Genomic DNA, 12,154 nt, shown 5'->3' with positions numbered 1-12,154 from the left:
TCAGCCCAGGTCGTGATGAGGTCAAAATTTTGCCCCGAATCGCCTGCCAGAAACCGAAAGGTTGAGAAGGTACTAACTAAACGCACTGCTTAATGCACCTGCATTAACGTTTACCTTTCCTTTTTTTTTTCTTTAGCGAACGTCAAAGTTGCGCTGTGGAGCAACATGCTCCACCTCAGTAACCGGCCACTTTTAGGCGACGATACCTATGCGGCACCAAGAGCGGCTCACACTTGCGACGTTGCACAGGGGAACAACGATACGACTTGCTACTGATTGACTCCTCACCGCTTAGCTCGATATCGTGTTCGATCACCGTCGTGTCTCCGGGACGGTCCGACAACACATACCCAAACTCGGAAACAATCTTTCTCAGGTCCTCTTTCTCAGGTCCTCCTTCACTTAAGCTAGGCGCTAGGTTTATCTGCTCCCGGATTACTTTCGATCCCCCTTCGATCACCTCACTAGAACTCAAATTTTCTGCTTCCTCTTCCTCTGAAGCCTTCAACAGCTGATTTACGACCGCTTGATGTTGAACATTGGGTTTCATCAAGTTGTAAATTTTGTTCTGCCGCCTTCCTACTTGCACCTCATAAGTTGTATCGCAAGGCTTCGATAATACTGTGGCGGGCCCTTCCCAATCAACCTCAAGCTTGTTCTTTTTGGGTGGCTGCAGCCGCATTACCTGATTATCAACTTCAAAAGCGCGCTTCTTCCCTGATTTCTCGTAGTGCTCCTTCGACAGCACTTTTGCCGCGTTTTTCTGGCTTTCCACGAGCGCTTCAATTTGGCTTTCCACTAGCGCTTCAATCGAGAGATCCTCACTCTGCCCTCGAATGAGCGTCTCTCGATCAACTCTCGGCAGCTCGCTCCAACTTTCCGCAACAGGCGAGAGCGTTGCAACCCTCTCGCTCTGACTCAATGGCGCCACGTCGTCTCCCCCAGCGCATACCGCGCCGGCCGCTCCCGCGACGGGCCGCTCGCGTGACTGCTCACATGACTCATGCGGAAAATTTCCTTTCTGGGGTTCCGTCGACCCGCCGACAAGGTCACTTGAGAGTTCACCGCATGGAACCAAGTCAAGCTTCCGCGAAAGCTTTCGCGCTTGCGATCGCGTGGGAGCCATGCACGCTAAGTTGGGGAAGAACGATTTGCCCTGCTCTTTGAGAAGCTGCTCCGAGTTGTTGGAGAAAAGATAAGAAAAACGACCATTCAGCGCGGCAGACACAGCCGCTTCGGTGCAAAGCTTACCGAACGGGCCTTCAATGACAACGGTGGCGATTGGTAAGCGAACACTCTGCTCCTCGGCGACTTGCCTGATCCACGCGCATTCTCCTGTGAAGTCATCCGGAGACACCAATGAAGGATGGACAACGTCCATGGTTGCCGCTGAGTCTCTAAGTGCTCGGCACGTTTTCTCATTGACCCTAATTTCTTGGAGATGCGGCTCCAACAACCGCATGTTTTTTTCTGATTCTCGGATCGTTGCGAAGGCAAACTTTTCCTGACAGTTTCTCGCGATGTGCCCTTCCTTTTTACAGTTGTAGCAGATTAGCGGCTTCCGTTTGTTTTCCGGTTCTAATGCCTGTGTGGTAGAAACCTCACTCGATTTCTCCGCTTCTGTTTGCCCTTCCCCTACACTGTCCTTCGTAAGAGACGGGTCCTTCTTGAAATTACGGTGCGGAGCGGGTTTCCGTTGATCAGGTTTCCTTGAAAAGCCCTCTTTCCTTTCATCCTTTTCTACGCGCGCTGCCCTGCTATGCAACTTTCGGCGAGTATAATACTCCTCAGCTAACTCAGCTGCCTTGTTTAACTGTACGTCCCCAAGTCTGTCCTGCAGCCAAAGTTTGACATCCTCCTCGATGCAGCGGTAGAATTGCTCCAATGCAACGCATTCCACCACTTTATCGCGGTCGTCATAAACACCTTCGCCCTTGAGCCATTCAATCAAATCGGCTTTAAGACGAAACGCGAAGTCAACGTGTGACTCATTCCCCTTTCTAGCATACCGGAACCTTTGCCTGAAAGCCTCGGGTGACAATTTATAACGTCTTAAGAGCACTTCCTTAACCTCGTCATAGCTCTCAAACGCTTCCCTCGACAAGCAAGTTATCGCGTCGGACACTTCGCCGGGAAGAAGAGCTAACAGGTTCCGCGCCCAAAGACACCGCTCCAAAGCGTTTCGCTCACAGACGTGTTCAAACTTGACGAGATACTTCGCCATGTCCTCGCCTACTACGAACGGTGGCAGTTGGTCCCGAATTCTAATACCGCTGACCTGAATCGTCGGAGAAGCTGCGCTAGGCGCCTGCGAACACTGTAGGATTGCCAATTCTATTCGTTTCATCTCGAGGCGCTCCTGTCTCTCGGCCTCCTCGCGCTCGCGACGTTCGCGCCTTTCAGCCTCTTCACGTTCGCGAGCTTCTACTTCTCGCCTTTCAGCCTCCTCACGGCGTGCTTTGATATCCACCCAGGCCTCATCGACTTCCTCAGCCGACACTCCCTCATCCTTCATGATCTCAAGGATCGCTTGCTTTCGTTTCGCACGGCCCAAAGTAATGCCGAGTTCCTCACAAATTTCGATGAGTTCCTTCACTTTAAGGTTCTCCATCGTTCACACTAGCCTCTTGCTGTTTGCCCCTGTTAAGAATCTACTTGCCGTACCCACTATAAGCCTACTAGCAAGACGCGCAAGCAATTTTTCACCCTCCCGTGTTTACCACCTCCGCATTAACTTTGGTTTCAAAGCACTTCAACTTGGCTTGAAACGATCAAAGCTCACTTCAATGCTTCACACAGCCCTTTCTCTAAACTACTACAACCTGAGCTAGAGTAGTCTGGTGAACTGAGGGGAAAACATCAGGCACTCACCGCATCGATGTCGCTGACGCCGGCCGATCCCGCAGCTGCCAACCACTGTTGCGAACGACGGACCAATCCCGCCGAAGCCACCACTGTTGCGAAAGACGGCGACGCCAACACGGTGCCGAAGGCGCCACTGCTTCCGACTCCGCCGGGAAGGTCACCAGCCGTTTGGTAGCGTATGTTTCTCAGCTCGCGACTGCTTCTGCGCAGAGCTGATCAGACGAGCGGACGAGACGACGGTGAGTCAAACAAGGTTTATGTACAGCATATATACAGAGGCGTTACAATTTCGGCACTGGGGCCGACAGAGACTCGAAGAGCCGAGCTCTTCTCTCTAACACATAGTTCAGCCTTTCGCCTAAGACCGCTGACTCACACACATGTCGGCACTCCGACACGGGGACGCCTCTCACATAGGACCGCCGATCGCGACGCGCCGCAGGGCTTCTTTTATTTACACCGGGTCCAACCAAAATGTCCAATCAGAAGCGCCGCTGGTCGTCCGGGCAGATTCCGCCAATGGGGCCGCCGCGCCATGCGTCAGACCACCTGACACGAGGACGCCGGCTCGCTGTCACGTGCGCAACTGACTCACTGCACGTGGGCCAGAGGAGCGCCGCGCGTGTTCACGCCGTCGAGGTGATCGCGCCAGGCAGACTGCGGGCTGGCCTTGACCCAGATTGCCTTTTTCAGAGGCACGGTCGTTTGACGAGGACTCGCTGGCATAACACCCTAGAATGGTACGGTCTCGAATTCGCCTAGACTTGAAGAAGGAACGACAGAAACTGATACGCAAGAAGCAAATCAATGAGCTAGCACTGAGAGGGAAAGTACAGGAATTCAGAGTGTCGTTGCAGAACAGGTACTCGGCTCTTAGTGAGGAAACTAACCTCAGCGTAGATACAATGAATGATAATCTGACGAGTATCATTACGGAGTGTGCAGTGGAAGTTGGAGGCAGGGTAGTTAGACAGGACACTGGCAAGCTTTCCCAGGAAACGAAAAACCTAATGAAGAAGCGTCAAATCATGAAAGTGTCAAGTACAATAGACAAAATAGAACTGGCAGAGCTTTCGAAGTTGATTAATAGACGTAAGATATGCGATGTAAGAAGGTATAACATAGAGAGAATTGAACACGCTCTGAAAAACAGAGGAAGCGTCAAAGCAGTGAAGAGAAAACTTGGGATAGGCAAAAGTCGGATGTATGCACTAAGGGACAAAGAAGGCAAAATAACTACCAATATGAATAGGATAGTTAAAATAGTGGAGGAGTTTTACAGAGATCTGTACAGTAGCCGAGACAACCACGACTTTAATACTATAAGAACTAGCAGTAACCTGGATGACACCCCACCAGTAATGATAGAAGAAGTCAGAAAAGCTTTGGAGAGCATGCAAAGAGGCAAAGCTGCTGGTGAGGATCAGGTAACATCAGATCTGCTGAAAGATGGAGGACAGATTGTGTTAGAAAAACTAGCTACCCTGTTTACGAGGTGTCTCCTGACGGGAAGAGTAGTAGAGTCTTGAAAGAACGCTAACATAATCTTAATACATAAAAAAGGAGATTACAAGGACTTGAATTACAGGCCGATCAGCTTGCTCTCTGTAGTATACAAGCTATTTACAGAGGGAATTGCTAACAGAGTAAAGGAAACATTAGAATTCAATCAACCAAAGGAACAAGCAGGATTTTGAACAGACTACTCAGCAATCGACCACATTCACACTATCAATCAGGTAATAGAGAAATGCTCAGATATAACCAACCAATATACATAGCCTTCATAGATTATGAGAAGGCGTTTGATTCAGTGGAATTATCAGCCATCATGCAGACACTGCGGAACCAGGGCGTCCAGGAAGTATATAGAAACATCCTGAAAGAAATCTACAGGGGATCAACTGCTACCATAGTGCTTCATAAAGAAAGCAACAGAATACCAATCAAGAAGGGTGTAAGGCAGGGGGACACAGTCGCCCCAATGCTATTGACAGCGTGCTTACAGGAAGTTTTCAGAAGCCTAGATTGGGAAAAATTAGTGATAAGAGTTAATGGAGAGTACGTTAGTAACCTGCGCTTCGCCGATGACATTGAATTGCTGAGTAACTCAGGGGACGAATTGCAACTCATGATTACGGAGTTAGACAAGGAGAGCAGAAAGGTGGGTGTTAAAATGAATTTGCTGAAAACAAAAGTTATGTACCACAACCTCGGAAAAGAGCAGCGCTTCGAGATAGGTAATAGTGCACTTCAAGTTATAAAATACTATGTCTACTTAGGGCAGGTAATAACCGCAGAGCCGAACCACGAGATTGAAACTAGAAGAATAAGAATGGGGTGGAGCACATTCGGCAAGCACTCTCAAATTATGACAGGTAGATTGCCACTATCGCTCAAGAAGAAGGCATATAACAGCTGTATCTTGCCGGTACTTAGCTACGGAGCAGAAACCTGGAGACTTACAAAAAGGGTTCAGCTTAAATTGAGGACGACGCAGCGAGCAATGGAAAGAAAAATGGTAGGTGTAACCTTAAGAGAAAAGAAGAGAGCAGAGTGGATTAGGAGACAAACGGGGGTTAAGGGTATCATAGTTGAAATAAAGAAGAGGAAATGGACATGGGCCGGGCATGTAGCGCTTAGACGGGATAACCACTGGTCATTAAGGGTAACTAACTGGATTCCCAGAGAAGGGAAGCGGGTTAAGGGGAGACAGAAGGTTAGGTGGGCAGATGAGATTAAGAAGTTTGCGCGTATAAATTGGCAGCAGCAAGCACAGGACCGGGTTAACTGGCGGAACATGGGAGAGGCCTTTGTCCTGCAGTGGACGTAGTCAGGCTGATGATGATGATGATGATGATGATGATGGTGATGATGATGTAATGTCAAAGCCACAAAGTCAGATTCAAGCCGCTCTTAACGGGTTCCTGAAGGAATCGTTTCTTATCAAACTACGTGCCAGGACCCGACATTATGTAGGTGTTACAGAGCTACCCACCTCATTTGTGTATATCAGTGCGCTGAATTTACGAAAAACCAAAACGTGAATTTCACTGACCGACCTCTCTCTCAGAGACCACAAGGGAATCCATCCTGCACGCGGTTGAGCCTAATATTGAGTGCAAATTAGAGCCTCAGCTTTTAAGACGTATCGGCTCACTCAGACATCACCCAAGACTCGCATGTGCTTCCGCAAAGTACTTCTTACGATGTATTCAGCGTGCACCATCGTCAACATGTTTGTGTGGCCTCGTCGACGAGGATGTGTATCTTCTGTTGCTCGACTGCCCGATCACGACACATACGCAGCGACTCCACCGGGTCAGCGCCATGCACACCGCCGCTGCTTCGCAATCCATCGCGGTTTCCTTCTGTGGGAGATGGTCTATTTTTTCCTGATTTTTCGAAGACATAAATATTAGTATAAAAACGAACTACACACACACACACACACATATATATATATATATATATATATATATATATATATATATATATATATATATATATATATATATATATATATATATATATATATATATATATATATATATATATATATATATATGGCCGGCTATCGTCGAGGCAAGTACAAGGTGGCTCTTTGTTAACGGGATGGAATTTCATCCATCCGACGAGCTTACAGCCACTGAGTCCTGCGGCATATCACTTTTCACTTGGTGCGCTTTGTACACGTTTCCTCGTACGTGTGTGGTTTATTGGCAAATAGAATCTGCTGATGTCCTGAAGCTAAGGCTCTGATGACATAAGCGACGCTCACTAGAGTTTTCTCGATAACATTACTTTGAAGCGTGCGCTTCAGTGCACATGGCACCAGAAAGAAAGCCGAGACTTGCAAATAATGTAGCGCGGATCCAAGGCCGACACTGGAATGTACCAGAAATGTAGCTTTCGTGCAGTGCTGACAAGCAGGCATAAAATGTTTCACTTTAAAGAAGAGATTAGGGCTATAGAACATTTTTATTCTATATTATTTATTTTTTTTATTTTGCTCCCATGTTTATTGTCATTGTACTCAACAAGGGGTGTGCATACGCAGGCGGGAATTACAATATAGAATTTCTTTGACGAACGACATGAATTCCTATTTTTACGCTCTACAGAACAAAGCCAAGAACTATACTTGATGACAAGTTTTCTTGAAAGCACTGTGGAAGCTGCAAAACCAAAGTGCCTGCTTACTAATACCCCTTAACGTAGTATTCAAGTTAATTGAAAAAGTTCTCATTTGCCTTGTTTAAATAAATGGTGCTTTATATATTATGAGACTGAAATTGTTGCGGGAATTCGTCGGTAAAGAACAGCCATAGATGACTTTACAAGAATGCCCGCCTTTTCTCTCAATTTATTGGGCCACACCATCATTTCTATTTCGTCACGCCAGTTTCCTAAGGAAGACATTACTTCCGTGACAAACACGCTGACAAATTTATATATATATATATAAGGGAAACAAGTGTATACCTAAGGGCTCGTTTTTCCGTGTTTTAACACAATAATAATGAGATATAACAGACAATAATGCCAAGGAATGTACAGGGGAAGTTATTAGAACCAATGGAATGTAAAAATAAGAAGAAAGAAAAGTGGATGAAAAAATTACCAGCTCACAGTTGGTAATTTATTCATCCACTTTTCTTTCTTCTTATTTTTACATTCCATTGGTATAATAACTTCCCCTGTACATTCCTTGGCATTACTGTCTGTTATATCTCATTAATATATATATATATATATATATATATATATATATATATATATATATATATATATATATATATATATATATATACTAAAAACAAAAAAAAACAAAAGTGATGCTGGGTCAGGGTAAGATTATCCGTAGGGAAGAAGACGCACGTACGAATTGATTTTATTGACGTTTCGGCCGCGGGTCCGGCCTTCATCAGAACATAAGTAAATTCGTCGCAGAGTGGTGAGGATATGGCGTAAATGTTGCGTATTTGAGTATGTGTGGGACTGACTAATTGTTGTTTCCCCTTTATCATTCTCACTTATTGAACGAAAGAGAAGCGTTACCTTCAGCGTCAAACGAAAGCCAAGTAAAGACGGCCTTAGCTGAATTCGGGGACAGCGCTTCTTCTGTTAAACGTATATAAGGAGAGGTCGGTGCTACTGTCGATAACCATGGTCTTCTTCATTGTTGCGGTTTCCGTGCATTTCTTGCGCCCCATTTCGTGCCTGGTCGGTTCCCCTTTCTTTTCCACTGGGACACACGCTCGCTCCACAAATTATGTGAAAAGAGTCGCGGCAATGGCACTAACACCATTGAGCTGGCGAAACGGAGCATCAGTGTAAGCATTGCAGTGGTGTTTAAGTTCTTAGTGAGTGAAAATGTGTCATTGTACCGAAATACATCGTAGTCGTTTGATTCAAGCCCTGAAGATGACGAACGTTTTTTTGTTTTTTTTATGCATGCAGACTTTACAAAGTACGCTCCATGCCTGAACAAGGTGGGCTCTAAGTTCCACACCTGCGTCAAAAACTTCATCATGGACCTGGATGTCGCCTCGAGGTTGGAGCCGAGACAGCGAATCACCGGTGGCTGCTGGTAAGTGGGTCACTCCAGCGACCTAACTAAGCACGTGTGGATGTAAGTTCATTGTGCTCAGCTAGCATCGTTCCTGTCGCGAAGAATAAAAGTTGTGGTGGGTGTCATGCTGCTCGAGATGCTGGTAAACTGTGAAAATGGGTTTGATTGCGGGGACTTCGTGAAATTATATTAAATCACTTCAATCGATGACTCAATGAACCAATGAATGAATGACTGAATCAATCAATCCTGCTGGGAGACAATTCCTTCGTATTACACATGATCTTTCCTTAACTGACCATGTCTCTATCGCAGGTTGTCTATTCCTTGATTTCCAACAGCCGAACAGCTTAAACTTTTTGATCTGCTTGCGGCACTCGTGAAAACTCGACCTAGCTTTGTGTAATTCATATATTCAAGCTTAACAGAGCGCAGTCGAGTGTACATAAGCATAGTTAAAACTTGTTGAGCTAAGCTTAGCCATCGTTAAGGCGTTCATCACCCGACAACCAGCGATCATTCCCTATGACGACTGTCACGGCCAAGCACGGACTCGCAGCGCGAACGGCGTTTTTTCTGGGTGGACCCACAAGAAGGCACTCCAGAGTTCGACCCATTTCAGAGTTCGGAAGCTTCGCTACAATTACCCCTGGGTCCAAGAGGGAGCTGCCTGGCGACCTAACGGCTTGTCACTACGAGCGGGTCATAATAAGCCTTCAGGCGCTCCACGTTGACGATGTTGCGCCCGCGACGGCGCATGTCCGAAGACTGTTCAATTGGTTCGATCAGATAGTTGGCCGGAGATGTGCGCTCGATGACCACGGTAGGGGCCTTCGTATTTCGGAAGTAGTTTGGAAGAAAGGCCAGTTACAGAGGTTAGGATTGAGAGCTATACGAGGGAACCAGGAAAGAACGTGGGGTGGAGCCATCATGAATACTTTTCGGTCGCTCTTGCTCATGCGTCGTAAAAATCTTGGCAAGCTCGCGACACTCTTCAGCAAGCCTGGCGGTCTCGGAAATAGGTGTACACTAGATGGATCCGGCGGGTACGGGAGTATCGCCATGAATATCTACATTAGGCGACATTATTTCTGGACAGAACTGTGGAAGATACAGAACGTAAACGCATACCTGCTATCACGCGAAAAATAGATAAGTTTACTGGAAAATTTTATCATTTGCTTTGCGGAAATATTGCTGCTTTCATATGAGACTCGAACAGTTGCAGGAAGTCATAGGTGAAAAACAATGATCTTTCGATTTGAAGAGTGGCTACCTTTTCTTTCCAGTTTTAGCGCCACCCTTTCCGCGGGCCCGTTTTTGAAATGAATCATGACGTACATGACGGTGTGGACTATACTTGCGGAGGAAGGCGAATGTGCAGAAGCCCTGCTGCCGTTGTCCTTTCGCTGTAATGTCAAGATAAGTTCTCGCCGAGTATAGTGGTAGTCCATCGATAACAAATCAACAGCTAATATATAATCCTTCAATTTTCGCTAAAGCGCATAAAATGTTCGTATGTGTTACGCTAAGTCCAAATACATGGCTAAAGCCTAATAATAGTCCGCCAATGCCAATAAATACTAAATCTCTAACTTAATTGTAACCAATAAACCTATTACAATGCTTGGAAGTCTTGACGATGGCCCAAATAGAAGGCCACACGATAGTAAAGGCCTAATATTTCAACTACAGCCTTTTATACAATACAAGGCCCAGGCATAGCCAATTGGGAACCTATCAAAAGATAAAAAATTACTGATCAATGACTAAATTCTGCAAGATGCTTGGATGAGCTTGGCCTGACTAAAGAAAATGTATCCCTGATACGTCCTGAAAATCAATTTATAGTCAAAAAGTTGATAGGCAATACGTAAATTACCTTGCGAAACTTGGAAAAACCGAACACCACCTCGCCAAGCCAGGACCAGAACGTGTTGACCAGCTCTGCTGTAACCCAGCTTTGCATCACTAGGACAAAGCAGCTTCATTGTTTTTAGAGCAGGGTTCGGAACATTGCGGCCATGGGGCGGTATTGTTAGTCCCTCAGCACGGCGCGAAAGCATTGCCCCTTCCATGGTGACCTCTTATATGGAGGCCCACATGTCAGTTTTCACTTCAAATAAGGTTTTGACTTTCGGCCATACGTGCGGACATAACCTGTAGGCAGTTTCTATATTTCTGTCCCAGTTTTATAGTTTGGTTAGAGTTTAGCCCAATTTTTACCCTCTGACTGCCAAGCACGCGTCGCTTTGCCGTGCTGCCCCCCTTCCCCCGAAATGTCGTCGTCGGTTTCATGCAACTCACTGCCTCAAAAGCTTGCTCTTCGTTGTAGAACAATCGATTCGGAGAGTTTTGGCCATTGCCGTCATGTTCTGTATATATATATATATATATATATATATATATATATATATATATATATATATATATATATATATGTAGTCTAGTAGATCCTCCGTGAGCGGTCACAACGTGGTTTATTTCGACGTTTCGGCCTAGAGTCTGGCCTTCATCAACTGTATCTTTATTCCTGATGAAGGCCAGACTCTAGGCCGAAACGTCGAAATAAACCACGTTATGACCGCTCACGGAGGATCTACTAGACTATATGCAACGCTACGGCCACTCAACCACCATGCCTGCATATATATATATATATATATATATATATATATATATATATGCATGCCTCAAATGGTGACAGACAAAAGTCCCAAAAGAGTAGCGTATCAATAAATGTCCTTGACCGCTTCTCTGAGGAACCTGCTATTTGTGATCAGTACTCACCGGAACAAACCTCGTGTGCACGAATGCATATTTCTTCTGCGGGCTAAGACTAGTGTGTTCGGTGAAAAATGAAACTTCTTAGCTCATTGAGCAAAATACTTTTTTTGCTTCTTATGGCCCAGCAGCTAAGTGAAAAGAAGTAGTGGTAACCACGAAATCAACGATAGCTCAATCACTTGTTCTTGTTTCAACAATTAGTGCGGCTACAAGGATACAATGGTTCTGCATTGGTATAGTTTCATTCGCGTTGACAGAGTTGACACCTCTTGTCTGCCTTTTCTTGCGCAGTAAGTACAAGAAACTGGAGGTCTGCATGAGCGACGCCATCCGCGGCACCTGTGATAAGGGGGCGCACGACTTCGTCAAGAGACTCCTGAAGCACTACGAGGGCAATATGCTGGGCATCTTGTGCGCGAACGACTGGGCAAACGCGAAGTGCAAGGCGATCAAGTACGACGACAAACCGGGGGACGCGAGCCTACGCTCCGTGATCGCGCCGCTAATCAAAGTGCTAGAGGCTATAGACGCCTGACAGCACGTTGCGACTGTCAACGTTTGGGGCAATTAGATGCCAATAAATCGAACTAATGATATTGACGACAGCGCGAGCTTCAGAATCACGGAACGGACAGTTCGCAAAATAGTTTGCAAATAGTTTGCAAAACATGCGAGCAAGTTTTGTTTTCAACCAAATAACCTATATCATAGACAAGACGGAAAATTGTTTCTACTATTCGTCATTGACTCCTGCCTTTCGTTTATTTCGTTTCTACTATTCTCTTCATCCACGTATGCACGTAGCGTACAAAGAGGCATGTCATTCCGGCAGTGTGCGTTGAAAAGCCTTTGAGGTTCCTTGCTCCCCACCTTCGCTGGAATGTGGAGCAGTCTACGTCGTCAGAACAGCAAAAGTTGTCTGGGAAA

The 12,154-nt window shown here is 45.9% G+C and overlaps 1 protein-coding gene across 1 annotated transcript in view; it reads left to right on the top strand.

Annotated features, from left to right (window-relative positions):
• The window catches only part of LOC142787034 (uncharacterized), a 39,056-nt gene extending 27,224 nt beyond the window's left edge, over nucleotides 1-11,832 (top strand). Inside the window, exons 4-5 of the mRNA XM_075884657.1 lie at nucleotides 8,329-8,458; nucleotides 11,519-11,832. Coding sequence (XP_075740772.1) covers nucleotides 8,329-8,458; nucleotides 11,519-11,762 — 374 coding nt within the window. The 3' untranslated portion in view covers nucleotides 11,763-11,832. The remainder of the gene's footprint in view (nucleotides 1-8,328; nucleotides 8,459-11,518) is intronic.
• The last annotated feature ends 322 nt before the right edge of the window (nucleotides 11,833-12,154 follow it).

The sequence above is a fragment of the Rhipicephalus microplus genome, unplaced genomic scaffold (genome assembly GCF_043290135.1).
Source record: "Rhipicephalus microplus isolate Deutch F79 unplaced genomic scaffold, USDA_Rmic scaffold_42, whole genome shotgun sequence".
NCBI lineage: Eukaryota > Metazoa > Arthropoda > Arachnida > Ixodida > Ixodidae > Rhipicephalus > Rhipicephalus microplus.
The sequence above is the reverse complement of the archived record's forward strand: the minus strand, read 5'-3'. Positions and strand labels throughout refer to the sequence as shown.